At 49.2% G+C, this 21272-nt stretch overlaps 2 protein-coding genes across 7 annotated transcripts in view; both read right to left on the reverse strand.

Annotated features, from left to right (window-relative positions):
- The window catches only part of hectd4 (HECT domain E3 ubiquitin protein ligase 4), a 61807-nt gene extending 43942 nt beyond the window's left edge, over positions 1-17865 (reverse strand). For 2 of the 6 annotated variants that reach the window (XM_030369596.1, XM_030369598.1), the window contains exons 1-26: positions 17106-17864; positions 12635-13173; positions 11324-11413; positions 11083-11210; positions 9867-9975; positions 9168-9306; positions 8578-8748; positions 8082-8274; positions 7531-7692; positions 7119-7232; positions 6878-7018; positions 6537-6772; positions 6280-6422; positions 6010-6080; positions 5807-5912; positions 5579-5699; positions 5046-5174; positions 4258-4382; positions 3581-3734; positions 3385-3482; positions 3085-3283; positions 2843-2962; positions 2597-2701; positions 2280-2443; positions 1426-1671; positions 547-739 (exon numbers count right to left, since the gene is read on the reverse strand). In XM_030369596.1, the coding sequence (XP_030225456.1) occupies positions 547-739; positions 1426-1671; positions 2280-2443; positions 2597-2701; positions 2843-2962; positions 3085-3283; positions 3385-3482; positions 3581-3734; positions 4258-4382; positions 5046-5174; positions 5579-5699; positions 5807-5912; positions 6010-6080; positions 6280-6422; positions 6537-6772; positions 6878-7018; positions 7119-7232; positions 7531-7692; positions 8082-8274; positions 8578-8748; positions 9168-9306; positions 9867-9975; positions 11083-11210; positions 11324-11413; positions 12635-13173; positions 17106-17255 (4146 nt within the window). In that variant the 5' untranslated portion in view covers positions 17256-17864. Of the gene's footprint in view, positions 1-546; positions 740-1425; positions 1672-2279; positions 2444-2596; positions 2702-2842; positions 2963-3084; positions 3284-3384; positions 3483-3580; positions 3735-4257; positions 4383-5045; positions 5175-5578; positions 5700-5806; positions 5913-6009; positions 6081-6279; positions 6423-6536; positions 6773-6877; positions 7019-7118; positions 7233-7530; positions 7693-8081; positions 8275-8577; positions 8749-9167; positions 9307-9866; positions 9976-11082; positions 11211-11323; positions 11414-12634; positions 13174-17105 lie in introns of all 6 variants that reach the window. The other 4 variants (XM_030369597.1, XM_030369595.1, XM_030369600.1 and 1 more) reach the window with 4 other exon arrangements.
- A 1310-nt stretch (positions 17866-19175) lies between these two features.
- Positions 19176-20899, reverse strand: LOC115553886 (uncharacterized). The gene is made up of 2 exons (XM_030370414.1): positions 20770-20899; positions 19176-20169 (listed from the first exon to the last, which is right to left on the reverse strand). The coding sequence occupies exons 1-2, from the start codon at positions 20859-20861 to the stop codon at positions 19176-19178; spliced, it is 1086 nt and encodes a 361-aa protein (XP_030226274.1). The 5' UTR covers positions 20862-20899.
- Between the last annotated feature and the right edge of the window lie 373 nt (positions 20900-21272).

Below are 21272 nucleotides of genomic sequence, written 5' to 3' on the forward strand. Positions count from 1 at the left end.
GTATGTAAATCGCAAAGGCTGCGATAAAAAATAAATAAAGTGATTTGTTACCGTTACTGACTGGAAAGCAGTATGATTCATTTATTTTTATTTTACAATTCAAGAGTTAAATAAAGAAGTTTATAATACAATGTTGGGTTGGTCATACTAAAGAATGATGATTTATTTCTTTTTTTAGTGAATAATACACAACATAAGGAACTTAATATATTATAAAAATCGCACATTAAATCGCAATCGCAATATTGGTCAAAACAATCGCAATTAGATTATTTCCCCAAATCGTTCAGCCCTAATTCATACACAAATTCACACACCGACAGCGGTGTCAACCATGCAAGGGGACAGCCAGCTCGTGGGGAGCAGCTAGGGTGAGGCGTCTTGCTCAGGGACACCTCGACCCTCAGCTAGGAGGAGCCGGGGATCGAACTAGCAACCTTCTGGTTACCAGCCGACCCGCTCTCCCTCCTGAGCCACATAACGTCTACGTCAAGAGGGGCAGTCCCCCCCGCTATTTCCTGCAGACGCCCATGGGCGGGGTCCTACCTGCAGCTGGCGCTCCATGGCGTTGATCTTCTTGAAGGTCTCCGTCATGATCTTGCACACCAGGTCGTACTCCTCGGCGTGCTCCTCGCGGTACTGGTAGTTCACCAGGGACTGCAGCGCGTCCACCAGCGTGAGGTGCTTGATAACGCAGGACACGATGACCTCCTCCATCACGTCGGGCCGGATCACCTCCCTGGGGGACGAGACAACCGAGAGGGGAGAAGGGGAGATGCCGTGAGGAAGGGAATCACAGCATGAGCTTCGTTGCTTTCTTTGGTGAGGAAACTCTTAAAGTGCGCTCAAACCAGAAATGAAGGCCCCAGTGCGAATTCATACAGAGTCAGTGAAAAGACGTGAATAGAGCATATCAGCATTCACTCCCTGAAGTCAAGATTGAACCACAAAATGAAGGAGAAAGTAATTGCTGCCGTTTGCAGACTCCTGGAGCTCTATAATATCTACATAATATAATATATAATATAATATCACAGGCAAAAGCTGTGTGCGCCTCCGGATGAAATTATGAACCCGTAAACGACGGCGTTGGGTTCTCCTACGTCTCTTGTACTTCCTCGACAAGTAAAGACTCGCAATAGGGGGTTATCTCGGCCATGGTTGGGAAGGAATCGGCAGAAAGAAATGCTGGCGTTCACAAGAGAGCGCCTCCTCCTCCGATAATCTTCAAAACACTTCAATGATTTTAAGTTTGTGCAATCAAACCCGCACGAGTTTGATTGCACAAAATACTTTGAAGTTCGTGCAATCAGACTCGCACGCGTGTTCTGAAGTTCATGCAATCAAACTCGCACAAGTGTGTTGAAGTTCTTTCAACCAAACTTTTGCGAGTACGCGTATAGAACAGACGGCCGGCGGTCTCACTTGATGCTGGGGCGGAACTGCGGCCGGGCCCTTCCCGACACCTCCCTCAGCCGACCCATGATGCCCGGGGGCAGGCGGATGCGCGGCAGGTCGAAGTGGCTGCCCGACATGATGCCGGGCGGGGGGATGAGCACGTCGGAGGGGTAGGTGAACTCCCGGTCCTCGTCGATGGTGAGGGGAAGCGGAGACGGGCTGGGCGTGAGGGCCGGGGAGATGGCCCCGTTGGCCTCCACCTGCCACTGGCACCTGAGGAAGCAACGCAGCGGCCGGTCAGACGGTTCTGCTGTGTGAGGAGCAGCAGAAGGGGCGGCAGGAGCTCAGGAGGTAGAGCAGGTTGGCCGGTAACCGGAAGGTTGCTGGTTCGATCCCCGGCTCCTCTTACTCGAGTGTTGAGGTGTCCCTGAGCAAGACGCCTGACCCTGACTGCTCCTGACGAGCTGGCTGTCGCCCTGCGTGGCTGACACCGCCGTCGGTTTGTGGATGTGTGTATGAATGGGTGCAAGTCACCTTGGACAAAAAGCGTCAGCCTAAATGTAAATGTACATAGCAGAATACTGGCCATCCATCCAACATCTGCACAACAAATGCTGATCCATGTTGGAGTACATATTGTTTTTGCAACCTCCCAGTCAATAAAGGTTTTTTAATAGCGGACCGCCTCGAATCCCTGGGCCTAGATTCATTATCATCAAATCTTTTTTGCGGTTATAATTTTCCTTCCTCTTTTCCCGAGTGACATTCCCAGCCAAGCGCCTCAGGGGTAAAGGGGAGCAGCAGAAGCGTTCCTGCTCGCTTCCCCCCCCAATCCGACATCACAGCTCGTATAACAAACCATTGTGCGTGTGAATTATTACCTCTGGAGCAGCTTTGAGCAGAGCAGATCGTGGCAGGCCTCTTCCTCCCGGGTGACCTCGGGGCCGTAGTACAGGATGCGCAGCATGGAGCACGCCAGCACCGACAGGCCCAGAGCCAGGTCTGCCAGGAAGGGGAGGCCCCCGGAGACGTCCTCCGATGACTCCTGCAACACAGCCGAAAACAAAACGGCCTCAGGGTGAGGCCCGGGCCTCGACGCGATCGCGTTACGCAGCGAAGCTGCCGCAACAATAAAGCCGAGAGGCGTACGTGCTTTCGGAGCACAGCGGGGGGGGGGGGGTGAGGGCGTGGACCCTACCTGGGCCCGGACCGTGCAGGAGAAGCCCCACATGGCTTTGTCCGGGGTGTTGTGTTCGCGGCCGCTCCGCATCTCGAACGAGAACGTCACGGTGTCGCCCTCGACCTGCAACGGAAACAGTGTTATGGCTCTGGGTGGTCTCTCTAGACGTGTGTGTGTGTGTGTGTGTGTGTGTGTGTGTGTGTGTGTGTGTGTGTGTGTGTGTGTGTGTGTGTGTGTGTGTGTGTGTGTGTGTTTTATGGGTACCTTGACGAGGTCTTTGGGCCACCCGGTCCCCAGGACACTGCGGCTGCCGTACCCCAGCGTGTTCCCCCCGTACTCAGTCACCTTCCGGCTGTTGGTGTTGGGACCGGCGTAAACGACCAGCTGGAGAAAAAAATGTATTAACATAGACGACGCTCAAGTCACCGCGACACAACCTGTGTTGTACAGACAGTGCAAAACAGTGCAAAAACAACTTGGGACACGCCCTCTCCCGCCTCCAGTACCTTGTCGTAGTCGTACTGCGAGGAGCACCGGGAGTCGAACCTCAGGTACAGGCACCGCGCCCCGGGGATGTGCACCGTCTCCTTGAACTTGTAGTTGTCCCGGACCGGGTGCACCGTCTCCACCGTCTTCCCAGCGGCCCACGGGGTCGGGATCTTGAGGCCGGTCAGGAACCCCGGCTCTTCCCTCTCATCCAGGATCCTGGAGGGGCGGAGTCAGGAGTGGTCACTTTGACAATTCAGACAAAACAGGACGCCTATGGAGGTCGACAGGAGGCACACCTGTAGGCTATCGGACTGTACCTGTCTTCCACCGGACACGCCTTGGCCCCTCCAGCCAAGGACCCGGACGAAGGTCCCTCCGTGAAGAGCGGCGCCTGGGTCTTCAGCAACAGCGCCGTCTGAAAACACGAGAGGCCATTAGACAACATCGTGGCTCACTTCCGAGTTACATTTTTAAACGGAGTCGTTGTCCATGCGCTCGGGAGGGCCCACCGACCTGGCTGGTGTAGAGCACCAGCTGGACTAGCTGGGGCATGAGGGCGTCGGCCAGGGTGAGGGTCTGTAGGTTGGGGTGCATCAGCGAGGTCAGCAGCACGGGCAGCAGGTGGCCCAACATGGTGGCCTTGGTCACCTGCTCCAGACCTTTTAGTCTGGGGGAGAGGAAAGACAACACAGCATTTGAACTTACCTGTCGATTGAGCCATAAGGCGGGGTGATGCCCGGTTAGAGGAGCGATGAATAGAGCTGGCGATTAATCAATTTTTAGTCGTAACTTAGAATTGATGGTCCATAATCGATGTAAAAAAAAAAAAAGATTATTATTGTATTTTTTTTTTTTAAACGTATTTTTTTTTATTTTTAAATATTAGAATGTCAACATGGCATGGCAGCATGTGCTGAAAAAAGTGAGTGTTTGGAGTTTGGCTAAGGTCTGTGGCAACCAAATTTTGCTTTTGTTAATCAATCTTCATCAATCAATCAATCTAAAATCCAAACTTAAAAAATACATTAAATCGATAATCAGGTTTGGTTTAAAAAAATAAATCAGAGATTTTTTTTTTTTTTTTTTGGGCCAAATCGCCCAGCCATAGCGATGAGTTGGCAGGATTTAGGGACACGGTACGCAGGGTGTAGGGGACATGTGGAAAGGCGAGGTGTGAAATGGGTTCGCACCTGGTCTCCCGGTCAGGGATGTCACTGTTGATGAGGGCAGTGGTCACCTGCTGTAGGGTCTCCACCGCCTCGTCGCAGCCCACCAGGATCTTGGTGGAGAGGGACAGGATGCTGTTCTGCAGCTCCTGGGGTCCACACACACACGCACACCCACGCACACACGCAGAGAGCAGGCCCATACTTCCATAACACTGCCTCCATGGATTTCCCAGTACAAATATAAAAGCATCCGTTTTTTTAATTCCATAAAGGATGCAAATAAAGGAATACAAAGGTTATTATGATTAAAAACAGGATTTGAAATTCACAGCCATTATTTACAAATCCTAATTTTAACAACTTATAATAACCCTATTAAAAACGCCTTAAATATTAGTTGTAGTGGAAAGCTTGCCAATGTAATAAATGCAGATTTAAAAGTCTACCTCTACCATTTTAATTAAAGTGATTTTAATTAAGTGATTTTAATTAAAACCAAAGCAAATATATTGTAGTTAAGTTTCAATATGCTGCTTCACAGAGTTAAAAAAACAGTTACGTTTAACACTTAACTGCAAAAGCTAACTTAGCGGCAAAAGCTAATTTAGTGGCAAAAGCTAACTTAGCGGCAGAAGCTAACTTAGCGGAAGTAGCTAACGCAGAGAAAGGGGAATAAACACAAGCAAGCTAGCACACCGTGTCGTGGCGGCGCATCCATGATCCCAGTGTTCCTGAGGGCCTCGGTCACACGGGGCCCCACATGGACAGACAGCGGTAGGTAGGGGGGGGTACTTAAAGGCTGTGTTTACCTGTACCTTCACGGTTTCCCCCTGCAGGGAGCTGTCGCTGTCGTCCCCGTCGTCGGGGCGAATCAGCACCGTGTTACTGAGAAGGTGGTTCTGGACGGCCATGAGGTAGCTCAGGCTTGGCGAGACCACCTGGGGAGGGGGGTGCGAGGGAGGGTCCGTGGGAGAGGAGTGTGTAAGGGGGGGGGGGAATAAATTGAATCACAGAGAAAATGTATAGCGGAGACTTCAAACTGATCTGAGAGGGAGCAAATGATAAGTGTGATGATGGTACCGTCCTACGGTTGACAATATAGTGTTTTTGCAAATACATTTGCATCAACTCGGTTCTGTTAAAAACAAGGGCAGACACCGACAGACCTGTAGATCCCGGATCCCAAACCAAACCTACCGTTAAACCACACACAATGGAATTTTGTCGCAACATTTATAGAACTAGCAACAAAAAAAGATCACAATATTTACAGAATTGTAATACATAAAAAAAATTGTAACATCGAATAGTGAGGTCCCAGCTGATTCCCCGCTTCGCTCACCGGCACAGTGGAGAGCAGCTTCTGGAAGTCGTCACGGGCAACCGTCTGACACTTGGTGATGAGGAGGCAGGACTCCCGGACCACCGTCTTCAGGATGTAGTGGAGCAGCTCGTCGTTCAGCCTGACACACGGAGATGATGTCATCAGACGAGGACACTTGAGTTACAATGAAGCCAGGTTGAATCATTCAGAGCACTTCTGAATGAGAAGAGGGGCGAGACTCCTGACCTGTAGTGGTCGTCCTCCTCACTCCCGAATCGATTCTTCTGCAGCTGCTCGGCCAAGTTGGTGAGGATGACGTCACGAAGCTGGGAAAGACCGCTGTTTCTCTCGCCTGGAAATGACCCAAGGTGCCTCGCGCTTAGGAATCAATGGTTAAAAAAAAACACTTGAACTAATGTCTTTTTAACAACAGCCATTCCTCAGCTCACCTTCTGTCAGCACCAACTTCAGCAGTTTGTTGAGTTCCGCCGGGCCCTGGTACAGTGTGTTTAGGCCCGAGCTAGAGAGATAAAGAGATAAGGACCAGAAGTAAACACAAAGAACAGACCCTTGTTAACCTGAGAGTACATTTAGTGTGGCGGCCCTGGATACGGTGTTGCTCGATGTCTGTGTCCCGTTGGTTCGGGACACAGACGACGACGATGATGATGATGATGATGATGATGATGATGATGATGATGATGACGCACGGGGCTCACCTGATAGCCAGGCACACCTCCCTCTGGATCTCCGCTCCGATCTGATCCACCGGAGCCATGAGCAGCTGCCACAGCAGCAGGCCGGCCCGGCGCACGCTGTCCCGGTTCTGCTCTGACTGGGGATTGAAGAACCTGAAAACCACCTGCAGAGAGGAGCAAGAACAAAGCACCGTAAGGACCCACACCCGGCCAATAAACGGAGAAACCCACTACGAGTCGTAAGGAAGAGGGCAGCGGGGGGGTTGGGGGGGTCTGACCTGGAACACCACCAGGATGCAGCGGATGATGCAGGTGTCGCTGTTCACCATGGCCTTCTCCATGATGTCGCAGATGCTGCTGAAGTGGCGCGCCTCGATGGGGTGCTGCTTCCCCAGCAGGGCGCCCAGGGGCAGGCTGCCGCTGCTGGCCGCCAGCAGGTTGAGCTGGTGGATGCACATGGCGCCCACGTGGTGCAGCAGCTGGTTGACCACCTCCGAGGTGGCCACGGTCTCCTCTGTGAGGGGCAGACCCCGGGTCATTGCGGCTCACCAACCCTCAGAGTACGATTACTTTTATGCATAAAGAGCATGTGTTCTAAAAGGGGTTCCCAGGGGTCTACCTTTGGGTTCCTGGATGACGTGGCTGACTCCCAGCCTTTGGCACAGGTGATGGAAGGCCTGGTTCCCGGGGTTGAACCACTGGTCCATGTAGTCGCTGGAGGTGGTCCACACCAGGTTGTTCAGGGCGTCGTAGCAGGCTCCTAGAGACACAGAAGGGAGCGGAGGGCGTTGGCTACATTGAGCTCCATCACAGCATGGGTGTGTTATCCCTGTGGGTGATGTGTCGGAGGTGCAGCGTACCCAGGCCGGCCACCTGCGCGCCCCGGCCCAGCGAGCTGCCCGGCGCGTCCATGAGGTCAGCTCGGCTGCTGAACTGCCCGTCTGTCAGGTTGAAGACCAGGCTGGAGGCTAGAACTGGGTGCGACAAACACATACAGCTCGTCAGCCATCTCAGAGAATTCAAGAAGTAAATCATCTAATATTGATGCAGAATTAAAATGTGATTCCTTTTTTGTTTCAATTAAATACATGTACAGAAAACCGTGGATACATTGAATGCAGGAAATAATCATTTCACTCTACCGCTTTTCGGTATTTGTTTCTCAACATTTAAACGCTTGTGGAACTAACTATTGTTTTGGTTGTGGGATTCTCCCTTCCTGCCAGATGAACCCCCGATTGTACCGTTCTGCGTCGTCCGTGTCGATCTTACTTTTGAGCGACGAGAGGCCGCTGGTTCCTCCGAAGAGCGAGCGGGTGGCGGAGCTCCCCGACACGCCGGGCGGCGCGGCCAGCATCACCAGATACGTCCCGCACACGTACATGGGAGTCCTCCTCAGCGTCTTCAAGGGGAGTCCGCAGCTGGTGTTGACCGCTGTGGGAAAGTTTAAAAAAAGAAACGGTTAATCACTCTAGAACTCCCAGATCGGGATTTCTCCTTTCCTGAAAGCCAAAGAGGGCTGACCACATCGCAACACGACCGTCTCCACCGGTCGACGGTAAAACGGCTCAGCTCAGGAGGTCGAGTCGGGTCGACTTGTTACCGGAAAGGTTGCTAGTTTGAACCCCGGCTCCTACTAGCGGAGTGTCGAGGCGTCCCTGAGCAAGACACCAAACCCTAACTTCCCCCAACGAGCTCGTGGACTCCGCCGTCAGTGTTTGAATGTGTGCCTAAACCGCTGTAGGTCGCTTTGAATAACGGCGTCTCCTAATGCCCCCCAATTTGAATGTAGATGTATATGTAAAACGTGGCGGCCTCCATACCGGACTGCTCCTCCTTCACCGTGTTGGTGATGGTGGAGCCGGTGAGGGCCGCCAGGGTGGCCGAGTGCGACGCGCGGAACCGCGACATGCGGCTCAGCAGCAGCTCGTTCAGACACTTGGAAGACTCGCCCTCCTTGCGGGTCAGGATGACCCGTTCCTGCAGGATGTCCGCCACGCACAGCCCCGTGTCGGTCTAGGGGGGGGGGGACGAGGGGGAGAAGAAGAAGGTGAGGATGATGAGGCTGTGATGTCAACTCAGTGATGACTCTCTGTAGTCACTTATCCCTTTGATCGGTTAGATTCAAATCGGACAGACGGATACCTTACGACGCGGCCGCAGTCACCGAAATAAGTGTAATAGCAAAGTAAAAGTGTGCAATATCCATTGTCTAATGCTGTAAGTGTGATAGTTTAAGTATACTTAACAAAATAGAGTTCTTTTTGGATAAAAGGAAAACACAATAACAAGAGCTGAACCGCGCCGCTGAATACCCACCGCTAAATGAAAGACGTCCATGAACACAGAATGGCCCTTCTGGGTCTTCTCGTTGAGGCTGCCGGGGGACCAGATCCAGTACAGGTAGGTGCCATCGGAGCACAGGTGCAGGGTGGTCATGCTGCTGCCAACGGGGAAGTGGTGGGCTGGCATGGCAACGATCTGGCACGCCTGGAGACGGACGACAAATATGGGATCAGAGAGCCAGCATAATGTGTGGTGGCGATAAGTATGTTGGCGTGACTTACACTGGACCGGATGCTGTGTGATGGAAGGGAGGGGGTGTGTGTGTGTGTGTGTGTGTGTGTGTGTGTGTGTGTGTGTGTGTGTGTGTGTGTGTGTGTGTGTGTGTGTGTGTGTGTGTGTGTGTTTCTTTGCGTGTGTTTGTGTGTGTTCCTGTGTGTGTGTGTGTGTCTGTGTTTCCCTGTATGTGTGTTTCTGTGTTTCTCTGTCTGTGTGTGTGTGTGTGTGTGTGCGTGCGTGCGTGCGTGCGTGCGTGCGTGCGTGCGTGCGTGCGTTTCTGTGTGTGTTCCTGTGTGTGTGTGTGCGTGCGCGTATGTGCGCGTGCGTGCGTGCTTGTGTGTGTGTACCTGGAGGGTGAATGGGTCGATGAGATGGCACAGCTGATGGGGCTTGGCGTCGAAGGAGGTGGGCCGGTGGAGGAGCCGGCCGCCACCGAACACCACCCAGCCCGGCTCCAGCTCCTCGTTACGACAGTACACAAAACCTCTGTTGGCGGACACACACACACACACACACACACACACACACGCACACACGCACACATGCACAGCAAATGATGCACTTATGCAGGGTGGTTTGCTGGGTATTGATCTATGCATGCCCTTTAATGCTGCCATCTTTTAGCTGTAGGCAGGAGGACAGGAAGTTGAACAAACGCTCGGGCTTTGCGTAGGAATATGTTTTTGAAATTTTCAACACTGTGATCTGAAAATGTGTCAGTATATAATAAACTTAGCATCAGGAAGTTCGTCCATGTCAATACACTCAGTTGGAGGAAGCTTTGCTTTGCATCATAAATAAAACACAAAGAGCAAATGTCTGTTTAGGTTGCCAATGCCAGTGTGATGTGTGAGGAATTAGTAGCATCCATGTATAGCACACTGTGTGTGTGTGTGTGTGTGTGTGTGTGTGTGTGTGTGTGTGTGTGTGTGTGTGTGTGTGTGTGTGTGTGTGTGTGTGTGTGTGTGTGTGTGTGTGTGTGTGTGTGTGTGTGTGTGTGTATGTGTGCGCGCGTGTGAGAGACAGATAGTGGGTTCTCCCATTACCTCAGCGTTCCATGTAAGCCAGAGCCCAGCTTGCTGAGTCCTCTCCCGAAGGAGTTGGTGGTGTACAGATAGCGGCCGTCGGTGGCCAGGCAGCGGCCCAGATCCGTGTCTGCAGAGCCCACCGAGGAGGCAAAGGTTAGGACAGACCAGTGGGTGGCAGCGAAGCAGAGCGAGACACTCACAGGGAAAAGATAAATACATTAGTTTGGATGGGGATGTTTGTTTTAGTTTGTTAAATACTATCGTTAATTAGGCCGCATTTGTTTCAATTGAGTTGTCCCGGCAGTGTTTTCAGTCCAACATTGATTTTCACTTGGCCACTTCCAGCTTTTACTTGACTTCGTTAGCCACCATTTGGATAATATAAACATGAATGAAACTATAAAGCCTACAAGAAGTAAAATAGATGACTTAGGCAGATAGTGAGCATTGAATGTAAAATAGCACTGTGATTGGCTCAGGATATAGCCTATGAGGCCCAGTGAATCAGCAGCATTATGAGAGATGGGTTAGGTAAGATATCACAATTTGGCCGAAATAAGATAATTATGCTAGGAGGCTAACAATATAGGAGCTCTTTTTACAGTAAACGTTTTTAAGACAGATTTATTTTACGGTGATCCCACCAACATGAGTATACTAGCACATGGAGAGTAGAAATGTCCTGCGTAGGCCAGCCTTACATCAGCACTGCTCTCGAGATACATCTTTCGCACGCGGGCACCGATCTGCTTGCATAGGCAGCTCTACAAGGTCAGCCGATCGATTGTTTGAGAAACTGAGATGCGACTCTGGTTCACTGCTCCATCCCCTCAAACCCACGCAACAACAGCCACATGTCTGCCCCGGTTTCAAACACCAGCCCAGCCATGGCTAAATGGCACATTTGACCCATAAAATGTACCAAATATAAGTGCAAGAAAGTAGGCTTATGAATAGGACCAATTTAACGTTTTCCTCTCCAGACGAGACATACTTTTTACTATTTATAGAAACTGAGTCTGTGTGCACTCCCGGTTTCTCTCTACAATCATGTTCCCTGGTCCTGTGGTTGTCGTGTAACCTTTACCCGACCGGAGATGGTTGTGTGAAAGCTAGCAGAAGAGTCATCAACAGTAACAGAGAGGGAGAGACTGTGGCTGAAGCTTCCCCCGGGGGACGCTAACAAGGCTATGGAGCACCGGGACACATCGGGACACTGGGGGGGGGGACGTACCTTTGCTCTCGGCGGCACCGGCGCTGCTGTCGGGCGTGGGCAACATGTCCTCGAATCCCCACGAAACGCTGTGCTTTCCCCCTAGCAGACAGGACGGGGAGCCCGGCCCTCCCTCCAGAACCAGCAGTCTGAAGTAGGACGAGAGACCAGAGTTGTCCCACATTCAGGAGAAAGAACCAGCACATCGGGGTGCAGCGGTGTGGGTGAATGCGTTCAGTAAAGCCAACGTTAAAACTCTCACCTGTAGAGAACGTCTGCGACCGGGAGCTGGCCCAGGTCGGTCTGCTTCTGGAGCAGGTGGACTGTGTGGATGAAGGTTTTCAGGGATCCCCTGGAGGAGTTACACACACACACAGAGGAAATAGGGCAGTAAGTCCAGAGCTGTTCAAAGCGCACATCTCAGGGTATTTCCAGGGAGACGACAGGGAAATACTACCATAATAATATGGAATGTACAACAAGGAATGTAGTACAGTTTCCGCCGTCTATTAAAGTGAAGTGAAGCCCCTTTTCTACCGGGATGGGGACCATGAACTTTGCCAGGATTTGAGGGAAGACACTGGGTTGATTGAGAACAACAGAGATATTTATAAAAAGATTTGCTGCATCTTCTAGGATATCTATCCTAGATAGAATGTTCTGTTTTCTAGGATATATATACCCACTATGTTGTAATGTGTATTATCACAGCCATTTTAGTTAACAAAGAGTTCCAGCACAGGTATGTGTACTAAGCAGGCAAGGCCGGCATGCACACCGTGTGGGAAACAAGCTAATCAAAGGAGTCGATTGACCACTTTGGAACAGTATGCTATGTATAGCCATGCATGTTTCGCTTCTTCAGCCATGTGAGTCATTATCCACATGCTTAAGAGACTGAGGGTGAGACAGCCTTGAGTCGCCTGGGTCCTCTCCACCTCCACACTAAAGGAAAGCCTAATTAAAAAAACAACAATCGAAAGCAAACGGTGCATCATCGAAAGCTGGGGGGGGAGGGGTATACAGTAGATGGCTCTTTAATTAGCTCCCACTGTTGCTGAATGGGGCCGGGGGGCGAGATGCTTCCCCCCGACAATGGCAGCCCTAGCCTGTACAGAAGCTGGACAAAGAGTGGCGAGTTCTGGTTTTGACAAGTCGAGCTCGGCTGTCAACAGCAGAAGCCGGTGTGAAAACACGAGCGTGTGACGCACGACAGGGAGGGACTTTGAGTGGCTTGGTGTGAGGGGGACTTTTAAAAGAAAAACAATGGGGAGGGGTGGGTATTTTAGGATCTGATTGACAGTGTTGGTAGAAGTTAATCGTCACTGATAAGCGCATCACAAAAGTAATATATAAGCAAATCTTTAACATTTAAAGTATGCCAGCAGACTCGATTACAGTGCATGTCTGACATGCTGTCTCTTTCAACACAACCACACTTCGACTGCCAATAACCGTTTCTCATAAAACCCTAACACCCAGGATGCATCTGGTCGGTTGATGCACCAATCAGGGGCTCAAGGTGTGTGTGGGACCCAGAAAAGCATCCGTCCTTGATGTGTCGTGGCCCTACCTGGCACAGGCCAGCGCCACGAGGGCGGCGGCGGCGTTCTCCCTCTGCCTGTGTGCGTGGAGGGCCGGGGTGTGGTAGGCCTCCTGCTGGCCCCCGTCCTCCAGCCAGGAGCAGAGCAACCCCTCCAGGCCGTTGAGGCAGTCGGACGGCTCCTTGCTGAGGCTGAGCGGCTGGCAGTCCCGCAGGCATCCCAGCAGCACCTCGGCCGTGACGCCGCACAGCGCCGGGTCGCTGCGGCTCTGCGACTGCAGCAGGGGGAAGACGAGCAGCAGGCCCACGCGGGAGGTGAAGGGGGCCTGCTCCGGCTGCTGCAGCAGGCCCTGCCTCTTGAGCAGTGCCAGGGCCTCCTCGTCGGCCCCGCCGGCGCCCTCGCGCTCCTGCTGCTCCTCCAGGGCCAGTTGGCGCTGCGCCCCCCAGAGGCCGCGCAGGGCGTTGAGCCGGTACTCTAGCAGACGGGCGTACGCATTACTCTGGTTGCCGCAGACGGCGCGCAGACGCTCGGCCAACTCCGCAGGGTTCTTGGTCTCGAAGGTGAGGATCTGGCGGAGAGAGAGCGGGGAAGTTAGTTTAATAATTATGCAGTCGGTAACCCTCAGATTAAGTTAAATGTGGTATGTAATGTGGAATCTAAACTCATGTGTTCATTACACGATTACAATTTTGCTCTAGTGTGGTTACACACATGTTTGATTCTACTATGTTATAGTGCACAGTCAGACAGTCAGATAATGTGTCTGTCAACACAATGCAATACAGAGGAGAAGCACAGCAACTGGGGACTCTGGTTCAATGACATAAAGCAGCTAGCTTTGCTTGGGTTCAAAGTTCAAACTATGAACATCTGCCTGAGAATAGTTTCACAATAGCAACCGGGCAAATCAGTATTCAACCGGGTAGTGTACAGTAAATGCTGCCATGAATCAGAAAATGTAATCTTATCCCATTGAACTGGCCACTGGAACCGAACTATGGCCACCAGGGCCAGGGGATTATGTATTTTTTTTAAACCCATTTAGCACGGTTAAATATCCCTAGTCTTCAGGGATATGTAAATCAGGCATGGCTAAAAATAGAAACATCAATTTGAATTTCATTGATTTCTTTGAAAATACCCGTGGTCTGGTGGGCCCATGTTCGAATTGAATAACAGAGAAATTCCAACGCCTTGCGTTCACAGATCCGGTTGAAAAAGATCTGATTGGTCCGGGACAGCAAGACGCATCGAGATCAGCCTATCACGAGGGAGAATGATGTGCTACCCATGCACTTAGGCAGCATTTGAGATATCGATTACACTGTTGCCCAAGAATCCCAGACCAGAAGCAAATAGCCATTATACAATTGAGCAGGCACAATATATATTGATTGTAGATCAGAAATGCAACTAATATTACAGTAAGAGTCATTCATTGGATGCTGGGGCCTTTTCCACCATGGTCTACAGAAAGCTAACATTGAGAGGATATTAATAGCCCGAGTATCAACTGTACCCTGCTGCTAGTGACTGGGAGACACAACTCTGTCACTTCACACAAAGCCAAGGTGTAAGCCTTCATCAACAACCCCATTGTAAAAGCCTCGTACAACAACGTCAGGGAGCTGAAAACGAATGAATGATTTCTGCCTCGTGAAGAAATCATAGAAGCCATTCAAGATCTGTTTGACATGAGACCTAAATAAGGTCTATTTATGACATGAGATTGGGGACGGCAGTAATCGGCAGCTGAAGTTGACACAAAGGAATATACAGATTATGCTGTTTCAGTTTCATTATGTTGCTGCATCTACTAGTCCCCTTAATCATTAGACAAAAAAATAGGCACAACTACACCAGGCTACAGTACATGACGATGTTCAGCTGATAGATATTGTGGACCGAACTCTATATTTAGAGAGCCGCCAGTAAGCAGCACAATACTTAACATAGTAAGCGGACATGGATTTTTGTGGAGTGGGTTGAAGGAATGGAGCTATATGAGACCATCTCACTGGGGAGCCTTCCCCCTCCAGACTTGGCTCCATGGACAACAGAGCCTGGTGGTGTAGCTGGCCAGCGGATGTGAGATGGCCCAATGCTACGGTAGGATCTCCCTCAGGGCCCGGGCGAAAGCTCAACCGCTTCGAGTCTCAACAGAAAGCACAACTTTGCGGCCAAGTCTGCTCTCAGAGTTGCAGGAGTATCATGTATCTCCCGTCTTACACGTCCCTTCCAGGAATCTCTTATTTACTGGGTTTTATCTTGCTTTTCAGATTGTATTATGACTTTGACTGGATCGTTGTGTGGCATGCCTTTATAAGACTCTTACAAATACAATGACTCAGTGGCCTGAAGGATAACAGCTGTGGGGTTAATTGAGTCAGCCCCTGGTCCTTAGGAGTTAAGAGAAGAGAAGTTATATTGCAGAATCGCAACCAATTGAATTTGACCAGTCATGCGCACTTCACATTTTACAAACAAATCCAAGCACGGTTTAAGTTGATTAGGGCAATACCCTTGGTCCAGTTTGGATACGCTCGCTGTCTACTTGAAACATTCCACATCAAGGCTTGGAGGAGGATGTGCTAAGGGTCTGGCCTCGCTGTAATGCGGCTGGAAATGTCTGGTAAATAATAATATATTGCGTCATACATGGCCGACGCTGTGACACGGTGCAATTTCAGCGGTTTTACTGCTGCTTTTAATAGATCAATCACAGCAAAGCAATATTCAAGTCAATGAAATATTGTTAAATCTGATTATTTTATTCATGGTCCAAACAGGGAATATCAGATGTAAGAAACACTTATTTTGCCCTAAATAAGGAGCTTATGGAGTAAACATGGAAAGCCATTCATTCGTATCTCCTAATCAATAGAATTAGTTACTAGTAGCCTATAAGTAAACATACATTATCGTGCGGCAGCCATCATTTTATCATTGACTGACATGTTTACACTCTTGTTTAGCTCATACTTTTAAAAGTAAAAACCTAGTGAACTAGTAAACATGTCTTCCTGTGGAGCAGTAGTCCCTATTAGGCCTTTGTTTGCCCTTTTGTTTGTGAGCCAACAACACTGCATAGCATGACCACATACGCTGTCCTTGTGTAGCATTAAACAATACTTCACCTCCTATTCACTGGGTGAAAACAGCTTCTCTGTGTCAACCGGATAATAACCACGAGAACACAAACCAGTCTTTTTCGCTCGCCAAAACAATCACTACCGCCCACCACCGCCATGGTGGGTGTCTTTCCCTTCTTAATGCATGGAGAATCTAGTACTCGCAAATCAGATACGAGTTGTGGCCACCCAAAGGAAGCACTATAAGGCCCCTGCAATGACTTCAGTACTATACAAGCATAGTGTCATTGCTTAAGCCAGGGAAGACAGACAAATGCGGAGGGCAGAGCAATTCTTTTGATGGAAGCAACAGACTAGCCTTCTCCGAAATCATTGAATTAACATTTTAGGAGACAGAGCAAACCGGAGTCTCACTTCTCCCTATGATGACCTCTCACAGCTGCAGAAGACTCTTGGACCTTCTCAGAACTTATTTCACTCATGGCTCGGATGTTTACCACACCACAAGATCAGGCCGGCTCAACACAGGATCAAGAGCCTTGTCCCCGTCACTACTTGTGGGGAACGACCTCCTATCACAGTGGTAGCCGGGATTTGGCATCTAAACCCAGGTCTACTTTAGATAGGTGGTCACTGCCAGCAGGGATTTCTGTTTGTGGTTCATGAGAATGTAGGCGACTCAGTGACCAATGGGTTGTGTTAGCTTCTTGTGTGAAGCTTAAGGGGCCAGAACTAATTTCATGGTGATATTAGGTGGGGTCAAGAACTTTGTAGCTCGGTTGCTGAAGCAGTTCCCTGTTGTCAACAGTCACTTTGACCAAGCATAATGAACATTTGCTCTACCGCATTTGTTTCTTTGACATACATCCGTCTTATCTAATGTTTTAGTCCTGCGTATGTCAACCAGGCACTCAAGATGGATGTCTATCATCACTGACACTCGGTACATCCTAGAAAAGCTACTGAAGGGGTTCATATATTCAGACAAGCTTTTTTACTGCTCTAGTGGGCAGACCAAGGTTCCTGGCTTCATCGAGACGTTCTCAATGGGCTGTGGAGGGTCGGCACAAACAATAGGCTACGTCTGCAATGGGCGACGTCCCTTATGTTTACTGCACTGAGCCTGAGGTCCTCATGGTGATGCTGCCCAGCACCAGACAAGCTTGTATACGGCTCTAGTGGGCAGATCAAGGTCCTGGCTTCATCAATGGGCTGTGGAGGGTCTGCACAAGCCATAGGCTAAATCGGCAAGAGGCGACGTCCCTTCTGTTACTGCACTGAGGTCCTCAGGGTGATGCTGCCCAGCACTGGTTACCGTTGCCACTGTTGATCGGACGCACCACAGCACGCCCGACTCACCACCACAGAGCGGTTGTGGTTTCGCCGTGTAGTGTGGGGGTTCACTCACCTCCTGCTCGGTGTCCCCCTGCTCGGACACTCCTATCTCACTGGGTAGCTCAGCCAGATCCGTGACCCGAATGAGTCCGTCGTGGAGGAAAATCGTCTCCTCCTTCACAGAGAGCCATTGGGACGAATCGACCGCACCACCGGAGCCCATCGCTCTCTCCTCCCTCGACAAATGTACCAAAAGGGTCGAACATTAATGATTCAGTAGACTGGAAATGAGCAGAAACGCCCCGGCTAGCGCGCACTGCTAGCTGTAAATCCACATACTCGAGTCTCAGGTTTGCTTGAAGGACCACCTTTGTGGGATGTATTTCGCTGCTAAAGAGACACCTCGTGTGGTCGTCAGACCGAGAACAACAGCGGACAGACAGCTCTCCTCATGGAGCCCGGGTTGTCATCAGGTGCTGACAGCAGCGAGCAGCAGGCAGACCCTGGTTAGCCTGGTTAGCTTGGTACGAGCTAACGCGTCCGCTAACGTTACGGAGTGGGCGTGACACTCGTCATAAACCCGTTATTAAAACGTCTACGCGAGCGTGACGACTGGACGCGAGGATCACCGCCGGTACCACGAGCCTTCCCGGTGTGATAACGGGCACGGTGGTTCCGTAAACTGTCCAACCTCTGTATCACTCGTTGGACAAGATGATGAGTGCCTCCCAGCTGTCAGTGCGACGCCATGTTTCCAAGGCCGTCTAATTGTTCCCGGCATGCACCGCGCGGAGGACTAAGCTGTCAGATGTGTATTATTATGCATCAGTCATTAATTGGAGTTAATTGGATTATTCTATGAAATACAATTCTGTTTTCTTTTCCATACCTCGGAGTGTCTGTTCCGTAAAGAAAACACTTTTCCGAGGTGATCACCGTTAGAATCTATTTCTGGATCATACAAGGATATCTGCGTTGATTGTGAAGAGATACTAGGGCGCCATCCTGTGAACATGCGCTGTAATTTTCATTAACTTCAGAATATAAATATATGCATAAAACGGATGATTCTCAAGTTGTACAAACGTTAAAAATATATATATTATGTTGGAATTAATTTCCCAATAATTATAACATGTAGGCCTATATGTAAGATATGATACAAATAAAAACACTATTATGTTTCATGAAATTGACATACAAAACAACCAAATGTCGATTGTACAGTTGATTCTATAATATTTAAGGTATTGAAATGTGCAGTCATCAGCTAATGCCAGGTGCAACAGTTCTCATGCATCGCTTGAAAAAGCGAACAGGAATCACTGTCTTTGTATCTTGGAGAATCCTTTTCTGTGCAGCTGTGTCCTTTTCCAATTTCTCCTCAAGCCCTTGAAAGGCAGCAGGGGCTTGAGAGAAGTATCCATCGCATCTTGACGAGAATAAAAGATAAAGCACATATTAGGTTTTAGACAAATTAAAGATTCACATAAAAATCGAGTCGACTCAAAGAACAACCACACAATAATATTGATTGGACCTTTTTCGGTTGAGACATCGTTTCTGCATTGGCAGATCAAAGCATCGCGTGGAGACGAATTCCACCAGGAGTGAGAGAATTCTCTGGGTTGCCTTTATGTGTTCCAGCTTAAAAGTCAACCTGGAAAATATCAAACGTTATGCAAGGAGGTGTAGGAGGTAAAAAGGAGCGACCTTTCTAACCAAAAACGTGTCTAAGTATGTCTTGTGATATTTTTATTTTTCAATGCCTCACCGAATAATGCAATCACAGTGGTAGACAATCTTTGACTCTGTATTCTTCAGACCATACTTCTCCTCCAAAGCTGGGATTCTGTATTTACATTCATCCAAAACTTTAAGAACAGTGCAATGGGCCATTCTGCCTGTAGAATACAAAAATGAAGGTCAATTGTCTTGCAAATGACCAAAGCAACACGTCAAACTTCTCCCTATCCCTACTCCCTTGAATACAATATTTAAATAATTCCTGTAGCTTTTACTGGGATCAATGGCAGTTCATGCAAGAAGTAGGTGGGGTTGAACTTTGTTTTAATTGACATTAGTATTATAGCACCTTGCAGATTCCTAACAGTTATATTATACTGCAGTCTTGGCACATCGTTCACATGACAGAGCAGGCCAACATAAGAAGGGTTTCTCCAGCACCTGCTATTAAATCAGTGTCTGCAAGTGCTTTATTTGCATTCCTTGGAGGGTTGCCATTATCCCAGAACGAGTCTTTATTTCCACTCAGGATCCCAGATGTTTTTATTCCCAGAATCGTAGAAGGGAGAGCTGGTGGGGTCTCTAGCGTTGTAGTTGACGCTGCCGCGGCCGTTCTATGGGGCCTCTGTTTCTCCCCGGTTTTCAGTTGCCTTGGTGATCCAGTTTCAACTGTCAAGGGTATCTTAGTAGCTGCTTTGTGAGGCAGTGCCGTTTTTTCCAAACAAGGTTTACGCCGCGGGTGATTGCGTCTGCCTTTGATGACATACGGCCCAGTCGAACAGCGCCGCGGTTTCATTTGCACGTTCTTCCGACGTTTGGGGCTGATGGTGGTCCCTGTGGCAACCCTAACCTCTGGATTAGAAACGGTGGTCCGTGGTAAAGGTGTGGAGTTGGTTTCCGCCCTGGGCATCGCCTTTGATGTAGCCAAGCTTGCGTATGCCTCCCCCAACCCAGCAGCAATATTTTTACTACCTGAGACGCCGACCCCAGAAGCAACTCTGGTGGTTCCCGACTGCGCTCCGACCCGCGGCCTCTTCCGTAATGAGGTTGCAGGAGTGGTGCGTACACCCGATGGGGTCTGCTGCTTTGGGACGGATACTGTCACATGTTGTTTCCTGCTTTTGCGGCAGGCTTTCCCCTCCCTCCTCCTGGGTTGGAAAGTATCCCCTCTCGGTGGCTCTCTAGGCCTACACCGAGCAGCTGTCGGAGCAGACGTGTCTGTGGGTTTGACCTTGGGTCTCCTCTTTGGGTTCGTCGGTAAACAGCCCTCTATGCAAGCGGCGGGGACACCTTTGCTGGGGACAGCAGCAGGTTTGCTTGCGACGACTGATGTGTTGTAACTCAAAGACTTTTGGAAGACAGCATAGGGGGCCTCTTTGGAAACCTTGCACCTATTAAGATTAAATATGGATGTCTGGTTATTGTTTGTTTTGTTCTGAACTGTTTTTATAGCTTGCCTATTGCATGTGTTGGGACAGGATTCAAGACTGGATAAATAAATAATCTAAAAAAAGGATTCAAGACTGAAAAAATAAATAATCTAAAAACATAGTCTTGTAAGAGCATGATTAAGGGTTTTGTACGTGCAATACAAATTTTCTTTCTTCAAACAAAGTTAGGAAATTTTAAGGACTCAAAGGAATGTACGCCATGTGTAGCCTGCATAGGCTGGCACCTCCAGGCATGTTAATACAAGACCATTTTTAACACTTAAATTAGATCTCTGTCGTAGCACTGTCTTCAAACGAAAATCACAATCAGCGTTTTGACATGAACTGCAATGCAATCCCAGTGCACCATATAGAAAATTCCATTCCATACATTTGATAGAATTGCATGTAAAGAAAGTGTCATAAAATATTGCATTGGCATTTAATAGAACAAAACAATCATACAAAAATGCAACACAAAAAAATAACTAATAAGGAAGTAGAAAAGCGACATACAAATAAATTAAATATTGTCAATGTGTGGACAGATATGTTCCTTACCTTCCCCACCAGGACTTTTCCGTGCAGTGTTTCTGTCGGACGAGGTTGAAGCAGGGCACCCTCAAGATGTTGAAGAAGCTGTAGCCCACCATGTCAGATATGGTGTCGTTCACACCGAGGAGACACTGTCTGAACCTTGCAGTGGGCAAAGAAGGACTGAAGTTACACAAGAGGTTATGCAAATAACATCACAGGAAATTGTTATTAACCATTTAGCATTGATCATTGCGCAGATGGCTTCATCCAAGTCAACCTAGTGTGAAATCAGATGCAGGTCGTTAAGGACTACATGGGGGGTTCAGCCTACTTATGCCTACCAAGATGGCAGAGGACATGGAGATTAAACCGTTTAGCTCGGATTGGAAAACTCCAGTAATACTCTATCGTGCTCTGAACAGAAATACCATGCAGACCAAAGGTATCGGGATGTTTTATTTAATACATACTTCTTGTGTCAAGACAGTTAAGTATCACTATTGTGATTCATAGAGCATGTGTCTGTT

Source organism: Gadus morhua, chromosome 11 (genome assembly GCF_902167405.1).
Source record: "Gadus morhua chromosome 11, gadMor3.0, whole genome shotgun sequence".
Lineage (NCBI taxonomy): Eukaryota > Metazoa > Chordata > Actinopteri > Gadiformes > Gadidae > Gadus > Gadus morhua.